The sequence below is a fragment of the Sebastes umbrosus genome, chromosome 9 (genome assembly GCF_015220745.1).
Source record: "Sebastes umbrosus isolate fSebUmb1 chromosome 9, fSebUmb1.pri, whole genome shotgun sequence".
In the NCBI taxonomy this organism is placed as follows: Eukaryota; Metazoa; Chordata; class Actinopteri; order Perciformes; family Sebastidae; genus Sebastes; species Sebastes umbrosus.
Window position 1 is genome coordinate 26,614,200 of NC_051277.1, and position 20,111 is coordinate 26,634,310.

At 41.7% G+C, this 20,111-nt stretch overlaps 1 protein-coding gene across 4 annotated transcripts in view; it reads right to left on the bottom strand.

The window, feature by feature from the left end:
- Nucleotides 1-20,111, bottom strand: part of ppp3cb (protein phosphatase 3, catalytic subunit, beta isozyme) — a 40,308-nt gene that overhangs the window by 2,849 nt on the left and 17,348 nt on the right. For 3 of the 4 annotated variants that reach the window (XM_037779922.1, XM_037779925.1, XM_037779924.1), the window contains exons 3-13: nt 16,839-16,963; nt 14,548-14,659; nt 12,162-12,307; nt 10,298-10,437; nt 9,003-9,080; nt 6,947-7,041; nt 6,266-6,391; nt 4,416-4,493; nt 4,172-4,256; nt 3,190-3,287; nt 1,945-1,992 (exon numbers count right to left, since the gene is read on the bottom strand). In XM_037779922.1, the coding sequence (XP_037635850.1) occupies nt 1,945-1,992; nt 3,190-3,287; nt 4,172-4,256; nt 4,416-4,493; nt 6,266-6,391; nt 6,947-7,041; nt 9,003-9,080; nt 10,298-10,437; nt 12,162-12,307; nt 14,548-14,659; nt 16,839-16,963 (1,131 nt within the window). The remainder of the gene's footprint in view (nt 1-1,944; nt 1,993-3,189; nt 3,288-4,171; nt 4,257-4,415; nt 4,494-6,265; nt 6,392-6,946; nt 7,042-9,002; nt 9,081-10,297; nt 10,438-12,161; nt 12,308-14,547; nt 14,660-16,838; nt 16,964-20,111) is intronic. The other variant, XM_037779923.1, reaches the window with a different exon arrangement.

Here is a 20,111-nt window from a genome sequence, read left to right on the forward strand (position 1 = left end):
TGAATGCTGAGCTCGGATTAGTTTGACCTTGTGGCTCACAGTGAATGTGACAGTCAGTGCGACCTGGCCATTGATCCTAGATCAGTAGTCTGAGACACCTCCTTAAAACATGTTTCGCCTTTGTAAAGAGTTTTTTTTACAGTTACTACTTTCCCATTATATTTTGTAACCTTTAAGTAAAAATTAAAAGGTAAAGACAAAAGTCAGGTGTCAGGTTTTCCATATCTGTCAGGTTGATCCTTTTGAACTTAATGTCCAAGTTGGCCATATTTTTAGTTTGGTTAGATTTTTCGCAAAAACCGTAATTTTTTGTGATCATGAACTTCAGCTTTGTCTCAATTCCTCTTCCTCAGCGAGTTTAATTAAATTATTTCTTAAAGGGGCACTCCACCAATTCTACACATGCAGTTTGTGAAGTCATCAAGGTTATTTTGGTTTGGACACTACAAATTTTAAAGGAGTAGATCAACATTTTGGGAAATATGAATATTTATTAGTTAGATGAGAAGATAGATCTCTCATTGGTCTCTCATGTCTGTACGGTAAAGGTGGAATGATTCCTTAAACAGAAGTATGCATTGGAAAACAGGGGCATAGAGTTTAAAAGACATGGGCGTTTACCAAGCACGGAGGGTCTAATGCTGCATTCTATTTACCTCGGATATCGGAAGTCAGAGCTGGGAATAATGTCACTCTGGCTCTATTGCTTCAGTTTGAACTATTTAACAATTATTTAACTGTCTCTTTCGAGTCACACAATTTATGGAAGGGCAATAATAAATTGCTGGGGTGCCCCTTTAAATTACACTCAAAGTGGACCACATAAAAGCAGATACAGAACAGTTAGGGTTACCACAAAATCAATTTCACCAAAATGAATAAAATGTTTTGAGATCAGCTGAACTGCGGTCTCTGTGTCGACAGATGCTCCTGTACTGATAAGGAGGTCTGTCTGAACTCGCTGCCACTTTTGAACAACAGCTAATTACTTTACACACATACAGCTACTCACAAATATGCCACTGTGCTACACAGCAGACACCTAACTCCTAGCTACAAATCAAAACAGAAAAACACAACACAAGACATACCCATAATTTATTTGCTCAAACAAATTATGGACTGTAGTCCACAAAAGACTACAGTTAACAAAAGCGTGCAAAGTAATAACAAAGCTTGTGTACACAGTTTATATAATACACTAAACACAAATACCATGATCCCAATCTGTTCAGTAGCATAGAAGAACCTGGCAGACCTGTTCTGGCTTCAGTCAGAAGTGTCATCACAGGAGCTGAGTACAGAACCTGAAGTTCTCTACTTAGGTCATGTGACCATTTGCTGAAGATGGCCATGGGTTATGGTCAAAAGCTCAGGGAAAAATTTTGTTTTACCACAGATGATGTTTAAAGGATTGGTTTGTAAATATAATGGGAATATTCCCAACACTTTGCAATAATTTATTTTCATCACAGGTGACTGGTTCTGCTTGTAGAGAAACAGACTGTTTGCATGTTTATCTTCTAATCTATAGAACTACAGCACCTATAAAATATTAAGACTTTAACACACTGCTGACTATAGGAGAAAAGAAAGTTGGGTGTGATGCGTGGTGTTTGTTGATCTGAATATGATGTATATAGATGTTTGTGAGTTGGGAGAGAAGGTGTAGTGGTATTTCTTGTTTCCCAAGAGAAGGAAAGAGAAAAGTGTGATGTGTGTTTTAATGTAGTGGCTTCAGAGTGCAATGCTATGAGGCTTTGTTGTGAGCGCTGATGTGGTTAGAAGAGCTCAGTGCATCGTGGGTGAGGAAAATCTATGACCTTATGAACATGGATGGCTGAGAGCGCAGCCATGCTGCACACACGCACACGCGCGTGCGTGCACACACATACAACACACACACACACGCACATACACACAGTGAAATGTGTGGGACTTTACCTTCAGCGTCCTTAACTGTCTCGATGGCTTCAATGGCCTCAATGGTAGCTGAAGGATGGGCAAGGAGAAAAGAAGACGAGAGAGGAAGGAGGACAGAGAGAAGAGGAGGTACAAAGAAAGGAGGAGGAGAAGAAGAAGAGAGGAAGTGAAGGCTGAAACATGCTTCTGTGCAGTTGCGTGTAAATGTAAATGCAATCCTGACACGAGGGTGACCGTGGCTCACAGAGGAGCCTTCAGAATCTCTGTTCAGTGGCTACTTGGTTTGGTCCAACACCAAACAAGAAATAAAAAAAACCCCACATAAGAACGCACACAGAAAATGAAGCAGTGTAACTTGCAGGGAGAAATATCGATAAAACTATTTGTATGATAAGGGATGTCATGATGGCATGATGGCTAAGATGCTCGAACTTCTCCAGTTTGAGACTGGGGACCTTTGCTACAGTAGAATCTAACGTTAACGTTATCTCTGTTGTTCCAGTTTGTTAGCTTGCTTCCATGGCTGCAGAAGGCTGTTAGCGTACCAATTTGTTTCATAAGTGGCAACAGGGTGTCAAAATGGACAGTGGACGGGATCCCACAGGCCAAAACAAAAACACCTTGAATGGAAATTTCAAAGGAGAACATGATGGCTTTAGCATTGTTCTTGGAGAAGCCAGTATTTAAATTAAGCATGTTTCCTTAATCTGAAGACATATCATGGTCATTTTATGATTTATTACAGTAAATATATTACATAATGGTCCTTTGAAGTTATGTGCAATTTGTGTAAGCAGACCCTGGTACGAGTGGGTAAGCATGACTCAGAGACATGTTTCAGGCTTTAGTCATGTCGGGCCCTCAGAGCAGCACTGAGACCACGGCAGCTTCAGAGGGCACCTGGTGTGTTAGCAGTAGCTGGTGTTGGCTCACACACACACTTCTGTCCTTACTTTCTGTCATGTCATTCTCTAACCCTCTTTCCATCTCACACACACACACACGCACAACCAGCAGGCTGTTAGTATCCTCAGCGCCGGTGAGGTGAGGTGGAGAGAGTGAGCGAGTCAGTGAGGCAGAAGGATGAGAGGAGAGCAGCAGAGGAGGAGAAGAGGAGAGAGGGTATAGGAGGAGGGAACCGGAGGACGGTCCATAGCAGATATTCAAACTGTGTCTCTGTGTGTACTCGTGTGTGTTTTAGTTCTGTTTTTTGAAGGTGTGTCCAGGGTTACGGCTAAGAGTGTGTTTTGTGTGTTAAACACTCACCGCTCTGCAAGGTCTGTTTGCCCCCAGAGAGCACTCCGCTGGGCAGCATGCCTGTAGGTGTCAGTCCCTTCAGGGTCAACACGTTCTCACTCTCCTCCCTGAGAGACAGTGTGTGTTTGTGTGTGTGTGACAGGTGTGTGTGTGGATAAAAAGAGAAAATTACAGAGAATTACACACTTCCCCTCATTGTGCACCTGCAAACACACAAAAACATGCTTGTGAGTTAAAACTGAATGCTGAAAGTCAGGTGACTTCTGATTAATTTCTGCAAAGGTTATAGGAAAAGCAGCATTTATAGGCACACTGTGCACACCACAGACTGTATATATAGATGGACAACATGTCTCCACTTCCTCCCAACAACCCGCCCGAGCCAATCACAAGCCGAGCACAGCCGCAGCTTGTTAGTGCGAGCCACCTAGCTGCACCACGGTAGCTGTTTGGCTAGAAAGACACGACAACTAACCATATCTCTATAACTACATTTATGATCAAATTGACACATGTTCTACTACACAGACTGGTGATGGTTATAGAAAGTTAAAGTTACATCTCCTCTCTCGTACAATTTCTGAGCCTCCGGCTGCCACTACTTCACTCAGAGCACCTGTCAATCACAGCTGTCAATCATGACGTCTCACCCCTTTTTTTTAGCATCAAATAACTAATTAAAACCAAACTTATCAGAAAAATGAACACTTGAACATACATCAGCGTGATAAGAACTACCTAAAATGACAGAAACCATCTTTTGGAAAAAAAGTATTTGACGTGTACTTTGATTTTTTAGTTTGGCCCATGTCCCATCCGCTAACATGGAGGGGGTGAGGTTTATGAGCTATACTGCAGCCAGCCACCAGGGGGCGATCCAGATGTTTTGGCTTCACTTTTGAAGAGCTGTCATGTTGTCCATCTTGATATACGGTCTATGGCACACACATTAACACACACACACAGAATGTACAACCAGAACTCAACCCACCGTAGAACAGAGAACATTTTCGCCATCTTCCCAATGGCTCGAATCTTGTTTTTGATCACCTCTTTCCTGGCTGCTGCTGCACTGGCTGGAAGAGAGACAAACACAAACTCATTAATGTGATTTCTTGTCATCATAAAAAAATAAATTGCCAAAATATATTTGTTATTACTTTCAGTTATTTACATATTCACACTAACATAGCTTTAAATCACATTGCTTTAATGTCAGTGTTAACTGTTTATACCATCGAAGATCTCCTCTCCGTCGTTCATGAGTTCGTCATCAGAGCAGATACTCAGGACATTGACCAGCATCTCAGTCACTGCAGAACACATAGACAGAAACACACACACTTAGCCAGACAGAAACACACACACTTAGCGAGGGACATAGTTGCACCCTGGTGGCTAGGGATTAAGACACCAACCATGAACCGCAAGTTCACGCTACAGCTGGGGACGCTTGTTGCATGTCATTCCCTCTCTCTCTGTCCCCTCATTTCCTGTCATCTCATCGCTGCTGTCCAAAAATGGCATAAAATGCCTCAAATCGGACTAAACTCTGGTTACCCGCGAGTCCCTAATCCTGTAAGTAGGGGTTGTACACCTTTTTAAGCTGATATAATTGCTATTTTTAGAGAATATTATAAAGTGGCACTAGAACCATGTAAAGTACATAAAAATGATCTAACTTTAAAACTAAGAACTTTATAGAGATTATCCCTTGTACTGTGCTTACTCTAACTGCTGATTGGTGAGATCCAACAAGAACATAGGCACGTTGTTATTACATGCGTTTTCATCACTGTACAGATGGTGTTGTAGCTAGAATTCCAGACTGTTTAAGCTGTGCCTGACTTCTGCAGCACAGACTGAACTCTTCTGTCTAGTTAAGGAGGTGTTAAAGGTTCATGACAGGACAAAGATGGAAAGGATCACAGGCTATCAAGTTCTGTCAGTCTGAGACTATTCACATCTTTGTCACAAGAATACAGTTGCACTGTTGGCCCCTCTGTTTTATTTTGACAGAAGGGCCATAAGCTACAGTTGACAGAAATGTCCTGAAACTAAGAATCGTTGTGTTTACATTATCTTAGAATGAGTCCTTCATATCTACATAGGGAGAGGGCAAAGAGTATAGAAGCAAAGAGACAAAACTCCGGTGTTTTTTTTTTGCCGCCATTTTGGACTGAAAACTATTATTATATTTATAATATTTTTTAACACAGGCCATTTTGGTAGAATGTGTCAATAGAATAGAAATAATGTTGTTTTACTTTTGCACGGCACTTTTTAGGCGGACGTTTAACTGGCGTCTGGTAGTCGCTTTCAGTCCAAAATGGGGGAACCGTAGCTTTGCTGCTGATCGCTGATGTTACAATGGAACCAACAATTGACTTTCACTTCTTGGCATGGAGTCCGCTATGTTGCTCCGCCATGTTTCGCCCAGAACGGACAAACCAAACACTGGCTCTAGAGAGAGCCTTTCATGTTTTTACGTTACCTGAAGGCCACTGTAGTTCTCCGACACGCTTGTGAAACTGCGGTAACGTGAGCTGCAGAGTGCAAAAGCGCGGTACAGCCATCTGCCGTCGTCTGACTTCCATTGCTTCCAAAGTAGTATTATTATGTTAAGGATAGCCTCTGAGAGAGGCAAACAGCGTTACCACGGTTTTGTCCTCACGTTCGGCTCACGTTACCGCAGTCTTGGAAAGGGAGGAGTGAGCGGAGGGATACTCAGTTGGTTGCAATCTGCAACCACACCACTAGATGCCGCCAAATCCTACACACTGTACCTTTAATTTATTTTACATGTGTCAGCTATTTTATAGTATTTTATATGAGATGTATGCCTGCATAATGAAAATGCTGGTGATCCGTCTGAGTTGGAGCACAAAGTCCATCAAACCCCAAATAGTTCAGATTTAAATCAGGTTTAGAAGCCGTGATAACATAGTTTAGCCTGAAGTAAGTTTTGTCTACGATTACGATATTCATATAATTATTACAACATCACTGAAGACAACCTGACCTTGTGATGTTTTTATTATAATGCACTGTATGTGGAAGAGACTGAATAAATGATATGTGATACCCTTTTCTCCCACGAAAGGCAGCGACCAGGTGAAGACGTCCATAAAGTTGGGCAGCCAGTAGGGGTGAGGAGAGCAGTTGAACTGACGGATGTTCATCACGTTGTTCTCATACTTCAGCACCGCCGCTGGACACACACACGCACATATACACACATTATAGCCTTTTCCACTTTGGTCAGATAGTAGACAATAATATTCCCTAAATATTACACAGCTTTGTTTAATACTCGATTCTGATTGGTCAATCACGACGCTCCATGGTCTGTTATTGCTTTATAGCAGACCGTTGCTATGTATAACAGACCGTTGCTATGGGCACAGTTCTAATCTCGGACACTGGAGGACCGTTTTTGTGTCAAATTATTGACTTCTTAAGTAAGTAGTCAAAGTAGTGTAATAGGCGGGATAATGTACACCGAGCGGGTCATTGTTGTGAAATAAACCCCTTCAGGGTGATGCAAGACCCCTCCTCTTCGCCGCATCGCCCTGTCAGGGTTTATTTCACAATAATGACCAGCTCGCTGTACATTATCCCTTACATATTAATCATCAAATGTGTTAAACATACAGTTATACTGAGACAAATAACATTATTCAGGTTAAAAATGTTCACTACTTGGATGAAGAATATCATACTGTTTGAAACAGTTGCACCGCAGTGCTGTGTGTGTGTGTCTGACCTTTGTTGTTGTAGACGTCCAGGTAGTTTGGAGCAGAGAAGATTGTGATGAGGGAAGGGAAACCTGTAGTCTGACTCTTCCTGTACATACGATACCTTAGGAAAGAGAGACAAACACAACCGCCCACGTTACAGCTACTCAAATAAATAAAAAAACATGTTGTGGATGAAATCTGAGGATTCGCTTCAGAGGTCTTTAAAACCAGACAGAGACTGTGTTGAAGGCGAGACAGCCACGCATTTATAAACAAACGAAGGAATCTGTGTGGGTAAAATGAGGGTACTGACAGCCCCCAGTGTTTGAGTGAAGCTGCCAGCTCAAAGCTAACATTTTGAATTAGGGCCCAGATCTAGTGAGTGACTTAGTCACAACAATAACAAGTGTGGGTGCAATTAGTTTCATGCATGCAAAGAAGCTACCGAGATAAGACATGATAATGAACACAACGCACATTTCATTTGTACCAACAAACAAAGCACCAAAGCAGCCTCTACTAGCCGGGTCCCTTGAGGATAGACTAATTACCAAACTCATCAGTAATCAAGGATTTGGGTTATATATTATAAACAAATATAATCTAGGTGTGCAGCAGAATTAGTTTTCTTATTAGAGTGGTTTTAATATTGTCTGTTTTTATGGTGTTCCAGTGTCCTGTGTAACTTTATCAATGATGTTATTCTCTCTAGGAACCTGTGTATAACCGATGTACAATCAACGTCATCAGTACAATGCGGTTCTTGTTTTGCTCTTTAACTTTTCACAAACTTTGTCTTTTCCTGGTTTCAAAGGCTGCATTATAACAAAGTGATGTCATTTTCTGAACTTACCAGACTGTTCTAGCTGTTCCTACTATTTGCCTTTAACCACTTAGTCATTATATCCACATTACTGATGGTTAAATATTTAGTAAACATTTTGTGAAAGCACCAATAGCCAAGCCAACAATATCGTCGCAAAATATTGATAAAAATATTGTGATATTTGATTTTCTCCATATCGCCCAGCCCTATTATGACGTAAGCACAAGTTTAACTAACTTGGTTGCGATTGGCCAGTGAGCCCAGTCCTGAAACACGCATACAGCACGTTCTCATGAGCACCCTGAATAACAGGCAGACAGAGTGGGCAGGTGAGAGACGGACGGCCAGTAAAAACGTTATGGATTTTTTGACAGCCCACTGGGATTTCTCACGGTATGCCAGATGGCGAGTACACCACTGCTAGCAGACTGTAGGCTGTAGTAATGAAGTGCTGTAACTCACGATTGAGCGGGAGAACCACTGATGCTATGTGCTCTAGTTTTTAAATAGTGTTGGAGGAGGGGTTTTGTTAAGGATGGCTCCAGTGCGTCATCGAGACGTGATTTCAGGCCTGCCCAAATAAACCTAAACACAACAATGGAGAAAAACAGTTTAACGGTTTAACTCCACAATTCAGTACTATATACTGTAGTTCACATTTACCCGGACTTTAAAGTGTCAGCAGTTTTAAATGAACACACATTATTTCATCTATACATTAGGTACTATTTAGAAGTATAAACTGGTTGGTACACTTATGCAAGTGCGATTACCCAGACTGCCCAGCTGCATGACGGATAAAATACTGTTAATGGGTTCGCCCCAAACCACAGCGAAGGCACAACTCATAATGCCGCAATTAAGGCAGCACTATTATATTTAGAGGATTTACACTAAGATAACAGATGCCAGGAGTGGATTTGTGGGTCAGTAAATTGTGTTTTTTGCCCTCGCTGCTTTATTTAGACTAGCGATGCTAACCTCACACTGCTCTTTGACTTACCGTTCTGTTTTCAGGAGATGAGTTAGTTGACCTGAATGTTGTTCAGGCTGTTGGTGCTCTCCGTCAGACAAACTCTAACAATACTAATAACACAGTCTAAGGGTGACAGAGGGAAAATTGTGGAACCTCTTTCCCCCTGTAATGTGCCAGTTCACTGACAAAGAAAAAGAAGGACTCGGAACATGAAATGTCGAGGTAAGCCATTAAATTAAATGGTGCTCTCTTTTTAAGCCGCGACAGTCAGTCAGCTTACCCAGCATCCTGTGCTTCATGCGCTCTGATGATTGACAGCAGGTTGTTGGTCTGTAGGAACTCGCACACTGCCGGGTAACTGTGGACGAAAAAGAGAGCCACAGGGAGAAAAGAGTCAGAGCAAGTATCTGAGGTGAAGTAATGGAAAGGAGAAGAAATATCCACACAGTAAGAACCACTTTACATAGCAAACATGCCACATGTTATTATATCAAGAACCACAAAACAGATGGAAGTATTTAAAGTGGGAGCAGTGGGAGATGAGTGGGCCTCTTGTTTTCTAAGGTCTGACTGAGACCAACAGGGGGCATCAGCGAGCACAAGGCAGACCTGAGCAGGGCTTATGGCCTCCTCAGTGCTGAGGGGGCCGAGTTTACACTAGCTGGTCGATTGATGCTGTGTCTGCTAAACATAGAAAATCACTATGTTCTCCACAGACAACATGTCATAACACCGACTTTTACGCGCTCTCCACGTGCAGCTACGACCGCGCCGACGCTTCACCTGCCTTTCAGCTCCTTGTCTTTACATTCCTCCATTTTTATATTTCCATCTTTCATCTTCTACCCCACCAACCCTCCTCCCATGTTGCTCTCCCTCTTTCTCTCACTGTATCTTAATATCACTCCATATCTGGCAGGAGTAGCCAGTCGTCATAGCAACAGAACCGTGCAGTCTCCCTGGGGATTGTGGGATATCGTTTCATGCTGAAACGGAACTGTGTGTGCGTGCGTTTGTGAATGCGCCGTGTTTATGTGTTTGCCCGTACGCTGAATGTGTGAGTGTGTGTAAACTGGCCAAGATTTTCTGTCTCTTGTACAAATCCCAGTGATTGTTATTGGATCTTGGATGTGGCGTAACCGCGCAGGAAGTAACCTTCAATTTTCTCATCAACCAACATCCCAAACCAATAGACTGAAGTCCACCAAACTTATTAGATTCCACTTTTATAGATGAAAGTCAGTCACATCTCGCTAACGGTGGGCGATCACAAGGCGCCCAGATCATTAAAAGACGTCGAATGAAGGAACAGGAACACATTTGAGGATCAGACTTATTTCCGTCTGCACGTTTCAGCTGCTAATTTAAAAGAATATTGTTCGCAGTGTGTATTTTTTTTTATCTCTCAATATTGCATTCATTCTGGCTTGTTTGGATATCAGGTTCATATCTCTGAGCTTAATAAGCACGGGGATCAGCGATACCAGACTATATTCACTCACACTCAAATTGATCAGGACTCTTATGTAATATTTCTTTTTGTTGGTCCTTGTGAGGAGTCATTTTGTCCCGTACCTGTAGAAATAGGAGCAGCCTCTGACTGTGTTGTGGCCAAAGTACTCCTGGGTCTTCTCGTTGCCAAAGTCTTCCAGGGGGTCGGCCCACAGCAGGTCGCACATGGGCCCAAACGCCGGGGGCTCCTTGAACCGGTCCAACTAGGACATACAAAGAACACACACAGAGACACAGAGACACAAATAGTCACACATAGAAATAAATAGACACACATAAACCCTCACACAAACACATATCAGATACCTAACATTTTTTTTTTTTAATTATATATTAACCGTTCACACACACACAAAATGTACCAGCACATATAGGATAAATCAAAAGAGAAAGAAAAGCAAACACACACAAACACATACTGTCAGAGCAGAGCATCTCCATGGCAACCCTCACCACACAGGAGGGAGAAGATGTCACACCAGCAGATTCACCATGGAAACACTGCCATTAGATGAGGAAGTGTGTGTCCTCATGTCTCTTCTGTGTTCATGTGTGAGCCTTTGTGTTCTGTATCACTGTGAACTGTATACATGCAGCTTGTGTGTGTGGGTCTCTTTTACTGGTTACTGTATGCACTGGTCTCTTATGGAGTCTCTGCATTGACGGTACATGAGGGTATTAAGGCATAAATAGGAGTTGGTGTGTGTTTACGTCAGCGCTCGCAGGTGCACATAAGTCAGTAACATGCTACATTAACATTTTTCGTAGCGATTAGGAGAATAATAAATGTTGCTACTATGTATAAAGCAGTAAATATAGAGGCAGTGAAGTAAAAAGAAAAATGGGTTTTCAGGCTGGCAGGCAAACTGTGTAATAGTTAGAACGGTTGTAATGCCTTCATTTAATGCCTTATTTTACCCAAAATTGCAATAGAACCTAAACAACACCTAAAATGGTCTGAATGAAAGAGGAAAATATTTCTATCTACCAATATAAATGTGTTCTTTCAGCTTTCTTGTCCATTTTAACTGGTTTGTTTAAACCCCATTTGTGTCGGCAACTGAAATGTTTAATTTCCTTTGGTGGAAGTGTTCTCTAGGCTTACCTAAGCACCAATCTGAAGACATTTTCCAAATCTATTTTAGGAATAAATGGTAGTCCCATGTAACCAAAAGATTAAATATAGTATGATAAGAAAATGGCTGTATCCCAGAAACTACCAGGAGCACAATTTGGTATCCATTATCTCATAACAGGTTGAATATCAAAAATATACACACATATGCAGTGTAAACATTTTTTATATCCATGGCATTTAATAAGCATAATGTTTTCTAATATTTTTTGTTGTTGTTGTTATTAGTATTATTTAATTAATTAATTGATTAATTGACTTATTCATTTATTGTTTTGTTTCTTGTCTTCTTTTTTTCTTTTTATTGTTTTTATTGATTCATTAATTTTTTTCTCCTTTCTGTTCCATTAAGGAAATCTTGGGGGGGTTGGAGGGAAGTGGTGGCTGATGCTGTTTATATTGATTGTATTGTATCTCTTGTTGTGAAAAATGGAAAATCTCAATAAACATATTGTTTAAAAAAAATAAAATGAACATCATGTTAGTGTTTTTCTTCATTTTTCAAAAATCCTGATTTGACTATTGATAAAAGTGTGATTTTTTTTTATGTGATCTAAAAAATTTAAAGTTTCACTGTTAGATACTTGGCCAAAGTATGTCTGTACCACATTTCCAGACTTTTAAACCAATCAGAACAACTGTTTTGGCATCTTCCCTTATAATATTAAATATAGTCTTAAAACAGATGTCAAAGAGCCAGATTCAGCTCTTAACTCATTTTGACCAAACATATTACTGTGTTTTGCCGTTGTAGGGCGGTTAAATTGCATGTGTGTGTGCCTCTTTTCGTACCTTCTTGATGTCGTCCAGCGTGTGGATCTCTGGTGAGAGCCCCCCATGCACACACAGGAACTGCTGGTTCATTAGGGCTGCCAGGGGCAGGCAATCAAACGCCTCCATGCAGGAGTCATACACCTGCTCCGAGTACTTGATCTTACCTGGAGGTGGTTAGAGGGGCGGAGAGATATTTCAAGGCTTGAGACAAAGAAGCGCCTGAATGTGTTTTGACATGCTTTGAACAGCCACCATCCCCGCAAAACGTACAGTCAGTCCCTGTTACATATCGCACACAAGCACACTGCAACAAGGAGCGCAGAGAACAAACAAACATGGAGCTTCGACATGGACGGATCTAAAGAACTCAGTCATCTAAAGGCTTCATACAGTTCCACTAAAAACATAAGTCAGTTCACTTGGGTGTAAAGGCAGTATAACATGTAGGATTCTCACATAGCATATTCATTTATGCGTCCATCTCCTCTCCAGCAATCCCATATGACCTGTTTCTCTCCTCTCTGATGATTTAGAAATGCTACTTCCCAGAGAAGAAATGTACATTGGTGGAAAAAATGCTCCATATTGCTTTATTATTACAGACAACATATGGTTGCAAAGACTCCAATTCTGTTTCCAGTGAACAAAATCTGACCCAAATATAAGCATGAAGCAGCGTAGAGGCGTCACTGTGAGGCTGATTTTTTTTTGCTTTATGAAAAACTCCTTTGATTTGGCAGCGATATCAATAAAGACATCCAACACGCAGCATCTTTAAAGTACATTTCACACATGGGCGTAACGATACATCTGACACAAAACAATATCACAGGATTAAAATAGCTGAAAGGAGATCGGAGGAGAGCGATAGAAGGGGAAGAAAGAAGGGTGGATTTTGGATGAGAGCGAGCAGGGAGGAGGGAGGAGAGAAGAGGAGGATGATAATTTCATAAAGCGAGAAGGAGAGAGATTGATGGGAGGAGACAGGAGGAGGAGGAGAGGTTAAGAGGAAGAGAGGAAGGAGAGGAGACGGCGAGGGGGGAAGAAAGAGAGATGGGAAGGAGAGTGTGAGGACATGAGAGCGACACGTACACAAATCAAAGCCAGTATTGTAGAGTAACAGCGTACAGTAGCCAGCATGTGTGTGTGTGTGTGTGTGTGTGTGTGTGTGTGAGACAGCGAAGAGTGTGTTTGTCAAGCTCTCCATCTGCCTTGTGTAGAGCAAGAGCTCATTATTGCTAGTCCACCAGTTTTCAGCTCCTTCCATACACAGACACTTAAACATTTATGAAGACGCTCTTGCACACGCATGCAGTCACAGTACATGTTCTTGTGGTGCACACACACACACACACACACACACACACACACACGTACACACTCACACACACACACACAGCAGATGGTAATTGAGGGCGACCACTATTCGCCAGGAGCACCAGGGGAAATTAGCTTCCTTGTCCCTTGGCCAATCAGACACAGAGGAGCGAGTCCCTGAGCCAATCATTAAGGGCCAAATTAATTTGCTGCTAATCACCCACTCTCGGACAGGACGCGAGGAGAGTCAGAGAGACAGTAGAGAGAGACAGGGAGGAAAAGATGGAGGATGGCCAGAAAGGAAGAGGGAGAGGAAGAGGAAATAAGAAAGAAGAGAAGGAGTATAGAAGGAGTGGAGGGTTGTGTGGGAAAGGAGGGAGGAAACTCTCGCCAGATCGTTAAGGTTAGCCACAGACCTCGAATGGTTAGGGTTAGGATAGGTCGTCGGGCAGTGAGGTAAATATACATGCTTTATGCAAATGTATGTATATATTTATTATTGGAAATCAATTAACATCATAAAACAATGACAAATATTGTCCAGAAACCCTCACAGGTACTGCATTTAGCATAAAAAATATGCTCAAATCATAACATGGCAAACTCAAGCCAACAGGCAACAACAGCTGTCAGTGTGTCAGTGTGCTGACTTGACTATGACTTGCCCCAAACTGCATGTGATTATCATAAAGTGGGCATGTTTGTAAAGGGGAGACTCGTGGGTACCCATGGACCCCATTTTCATTCACATATCTGGAGGTCAGAGGTCAAGGGACCCCTTTGAAAATGGCTATGCCAGTTTTTCCTTGCCAAAATTTAGCCTAAGTTTGGAGTGTTATTTAGCCTCCTTCGTGACAAGCGATTTAATCAATTCATTAAAAAAATAATCTGCAGATAAATCAATACTGAAAATAACTGTTGGCTGCAGCCCTACTTAGTTTTATAATAACTTTAACAGAAAGAACGGATATAATTTGAAGGAGTAGGAAGGGTTGAGGTTAAAGAGGGAAGAACAACAGAGAGAGAGAGAGAGAGAGAGAGAGAAGGAGAGCACATTATATTAGGAGGAAACAAAAGAGAGACTCACATTCTTGTTTGAAGGTGAAATATTCTGTCAGATGTCTACATTCATGGTTTCCCCGTAGAAGAAAGAGCGTCTTTGGGTAGAGGATTTTCAGTGACCACAGGTATAACACACACTAAAGGTTCACCAGGGAAGACAAAGCATAACAACCGGTTAGAGATAAGCAGCTGCACATTAACAGCAACATCATTAAACTTGTCAAAAAAGAGGTAGTTTCTGAATTTTGGGGTACATTTAGTAATTGCAGCATAAATACTACCTTGTAACAAACTAAGCTAATCACATATTTACTGTATATAGTAATATTCTGCAAATATGTAATTATATTGCCTGGCTCAAAGCACATTCAAGGAAATAAGGTCCAGTCATACCCAGTCTTTATGCTAAGCTAAGCTAATAGAAAACCACAACATTGCCATTTGTGTATGCATCAAACAAACAACATACAATGTGCTTGATTAGTGAGTTTTCTAAGGTGCTAAATGCGAGATTTGAACCATTTATATTGCCTCCGCACAGCTCTCAACATGTTGACAGCTGAGCCGGCGGCTCGTAGCTAACGGTGCTAACAGCACTAACAGTGAAAACAAAAGCACCAGAGTGCTGACAGAGCTAACAGTGTTAACTTGGGGGGGAACCAGAGGGTGGGTGCTACGCTTCCGTGACGGCGCCATCTGTCGGGACGGCATTATCAGCTGTAACCGTCGTATGAGAGCAGCGCAGAGTGGCGGTCGTGAGCTAGCCAATGCATTAAAAGCACGCGAGGTGGGCCGAAAACAAGGAGAAACTCGGATTCCCACACACACAGAGGGAGAGCGACTTCATTCTCTGCTCAGGTAGACATTACTCTTCTATATCTTTACATAGCAAATAGTTGTTTGATGCTATTAATGCTCTGAATATCGTATATATGTTAAATATGAAGATGGAGCTAGGAAATGGTTAGTTTAGCTTAGCAAAAAGACTGGAGGAAACAACTTGCCTAGTTTCATTTTTAACTTTTGGATGAAGCTAGGCTAGTTGTTTCTCACAGTCATTTTGCTAAAGCTAAACTAACTATATCCCGGCTCCATCTTCATCTTTAACAGCCAGAAATGAGAGTGTGATCATTTTTCTGATCTTACTCTAAACAAAAAAGCAAATAAGTGTACTTCCCAAAAATGTCAAACTATCCCTTTAAACCACACACTTCAGTGAATACAACTTTCTCTTTAGCACATCATTGCTGGTAAGTAATTGTATGAGGCAGAGTCGGAGTCATTTCACTTTCACTTCTCCTCATTAAATTCAAACTGGAAATTCAAAGTGAGACACAGAGAATCACGATGGAGGCGTTACAAGGAATTCCTTCTCTGAATGAAACATCCACTGCCCAAATTGATTGAGCTGAAAGCAAATTGATCCTTACCCCGGTCTAAAGATAGACACAAACAGGGTTTTGACAAGAATCATCCAAAATAAGAGCTTGCTTATTGAGTTAACAGGAAAAAACTAATTGTAAACAGCTGTGGCTGACATCTTTTAGAATATAAAATCATCCAACATGTTATCACTTTGTTAATCAAATGGCTCAGAGGGTGTTCTCTCACCTTTACAGAGTATCACCCACGCTCTTCATTAAGTCCCCTGTCTAAGTGCCCTTGAAGTGTGTTAGGAAGGTGGCCTAAATGTTGCTCCCTCCCCTCCAAACTCACTCCATGTTAATGATACATCCCTCATGCCACGGTGGCTTGCACCATGTGCTTGTATTATTATTATGGATTCAAGTCACACTCCTGATCTGTGGCGCTTTTCTGCCAAACAAAGTCACAAAAATACTTTATTGCACTCACGTCTATTTTACAGAACGTCCAGACAGCCCGCTGGATATACTATCTCCTCTCAGTTTCCATACATATTTCAGTAAGCAGCATATTATACTCTTGTTAGTGATTACTGACCTTGAATGATCCATGAATTTTAAATCACTTTGGCCTATGTGTATTTCCAGACACACATTGTGGTGTGTCAATGCTAATCTCAAGTACCTTTTGTACATTTATAATACATACAGCACGGTGTTGTAACTGTATACCTCCATAGTGAAATAAAACTTGCCACTAGAAGCTGTATAATACACTTCAGGGTAATATAAACTACACTCGACATTGATTTAGTTGTAAGCTTACTGTATACACAATACAGCAAACTTACAGCGTTTTGAGTGAACACACACCCAGTAAAATAGACATGTTCATATACATTATATGCCACAGTGAAGTGTGTGCAGTACTAGACCAAGTGTCCATCCTCACCTCGATACTGAAGTAGCCCCTGTCCACATAGTCCCCTAGGAAGAGGTAGCGCGTGTTGGCAGGAGAACCTCCCACTTCAAACAGCTTCATCAGGTCGAAGAACTGGCCGTGGATATCTCCACACACTGAGGAAACAGCACACGGCTATGTTAGGATCATAAAAAAACAGAGTTTTCAGCTGCCATACAACATATTATGTTTCTACAATCTTTGCTTCAGTGGCTCCATATGGCCTGATTTGCATCTGCAGAGGTATATCTGTCCTGCCTGCTGGTCTAGAAACATCACTCTCCTGCCTAATGAAAAAAGAAAACAAGAAAATAAGTGATAAAAATATCCTCCTGAAAGAATCTACTGCAATCATTTTGACACCTCTGTTTCAATACTGCCTGTCAGTAAAGGAACGCACCATGCTGGGATCTCACGCCTAGTATCCATATTGATTTTCTCTGCCAAAATGTCTAATAATAATATTAAACAAAATTATCTCTATGCTTATACTATTTAGAGATGAAACACAGTTGATCAATTGATTAGTAACAACTACTGTTTTGTTTTAGTCATTTGAGTCGCTTTTCGAGCCAAAAAGTTCCAGATGCTGCTGCTATTTTATACTAAATATATTTGGACTGTTATTTGGACAAAATAAGCAATTTGAATATGACACCTTGGGCTCTGGGACATTGTGACTGTGATTTTACAACATTTAATATCCAAAACAATTATCAAGGGACTTTAATTAATAATGACAGATTGTATTATTACTTACTGTTGTGCGATAGATCATGTTCGTTTTAAAGGAACGGTGTGTAGTATTTAGGGAGATCTAATAGCAGAAATGGAATATAATATTCATAACTATGTTTTCATTAGTGTATATTCACCTGAAACTAAGAATCATTTTAATTAGCTTACAATGAGTCCTTCATATCTACATAGGTGGTGTCTAGAAGGGAACCCACAAGTTGGGGAAACTTTCGCAAGATGGTTAAGGTTAGGCGTTGATCTCGAATAGTTAAGGTTAAGATACGTGGCGAGTTTAGCGAAAGGTTTTGTAAGTTTTTGCAGATCTCAGATCAGATTTTGCAGTTTATGGGCTACCTTCTAGACACGACCATCTACATAGGGAGCGGGTCCTCTTCCCAGAGTCCGCCATGTTGCTCTGCCATGTTTCTACAGTAGCCCAGAACGCACAAACCAAACACCGGCTCTAGAGAGAGCCTTTCACGTTTTTATGTTACCTGAAGGTCACCGTAGTTCTCTCGCTTGTGAAACTGTAGAGAGCAAAACCGTGGTACCGCCAGCTGCCGTCTGACTTCTGTTGCTCCTAAAGTAATATTATTATGGTAAGGATGACCTCTGAGCGAGGCGAACGGTGTTACCACGGTTTTAGACTCGGTGGCTCATGTTACCACAGTCTTAGAAAGGGAGGAGTGAGCAGAGGGTTACTCAGTTGGTTGCAATCTGCAACCACACCACGAGATGCCGCCAAATCCTACACACTATACCTTTTAGATAACAGCAACCTACACTAGCAACCTGCACTACATAAAGTGACATTTGTTCTAAATCTTGATTAATAAAACTTACCTTTGTGACTAACTTCACATCGATCAGACTTTTGACATCTAGTTTTCTTAATAGAGCCTCATACAATCTGATCCTATACATATTTCAATGAGGGTGTTTCCTTTTATTTCCCCACAGATTTGCTCAAAGTCATCCAGGAGTATTGGATCTAATTCATATCAGGCTTCACATGCTGAACACTTTACATTTCGAAAGACTTCAGGACTGTCTGTCTGTGTGATCTGCCAGCATAGATCTTCCCATCCGTCTCCCTCGCCATCTGCCTGGCCTCTCCTTTCACTTTTAGTTGATGTCATAGTTCCCCCTCTGCAGCCATTTTACGATGGCCATCTTGCATCTGCCTGGCCGGCTATGTCTGCCTGTCTCTCCATCTGCTTGCCATGCTACTGTCTGTTTTTTGTGTCTACTCCTAAGCATTCGCTTTAATTTGAACTGGGAATTGGGGAATGCAAAATGGCATGAGTGAAATTGAGCCGTACCTGTCTGCCTCCTCAGACCTGCGTCGGTATTCTCCCAGAAGCCTCCATGTGACTCCCTAAAAGCCTGTCAGTTCAAATTTGAGCCATCAACCTGCCTGTCTGTTCACTACTCCGTCTATCTCAGAGCATTTCCAGAGAGACTCCATCGAAGTGCTAAACTGTTCTGAATATCTTTTCAACATTAAAGCCCCTCTCGACCAGAACCTGCACAATTTTTTTCTGTAGTGTTATCTCTGAAATCTATACACTGTTTCCAATCATAGCCAACTCAGACAAATATCCTCTCAGGTGGGTGTTTCTGGGTCAGAATCTGCAGAAGTGGAGAAACTTGGAAACTTAATCAATATGTTGCTCATTGGGAATGAGCGGGTTTGAGAACCTCTGCACTAAGCAGCTTATGATCGACTCTCTCTCCATCTGCCCGTCTGTCTGCCCTCGTCCCCGGGGATCTGTACCTGTGAAAGCCGAGCGATGTTCCCACACTGCGTGGGCACGACGTCCCACACAGAATTATCTCACCGCTCGCATTTGCATAAACGCACACAAACACACAGAGGCACACAGGTACATTTACCAAGCAGTGTCAATGGGTCGTGTGTGTCTGAGTCTGCCTGCTTGTCTGTCTTCTGTGTCATCGTCACAGAAACTTGTTTTCCATTTTGTTCTTCATCGATTTCAATCTCGCCCTCCTCCTCCTCCTCTCTTCCACATTCTCCTCGGTTCATGCCATTTCCCCGGCAAGGGAATACATGCAGATATTACCGAAGCTAGTGCCCGCCATTGTGAGGTGCACAAGTGCCAATTGGTTCCCTCAGTGAAGTGCGACCAAACAACAGTTCACATTAAAAGGGTGGCAGATACATATGGCAGGTTAATGAATGAATCTTTCTGCTCCATTCCTCTGTCTCTCTTTGACTGTAGCTATCTGGGCCCCCACTGTTAGTGTGTGATCTATTCGCTTGTCACTCATGGACACATACAAACACACTGTGTGTGTGTAGTCCCAATGGGAGCTTTGCAAACTGTTTTTTAAATGAATAGTTAGATAGAGAAAAACACTTATTCGCTTTCTTAACGAGACTTAGATGAGAAGATCGATACCACTCTCTTGTCTGTCAGGTAGAAGCTATAACCAGCAGTCAGTTAGCTTAGCTTAGCATAAAGACTGAAAACAGGAGGAACCAGTTAGCCTGGCTCTGTCAAA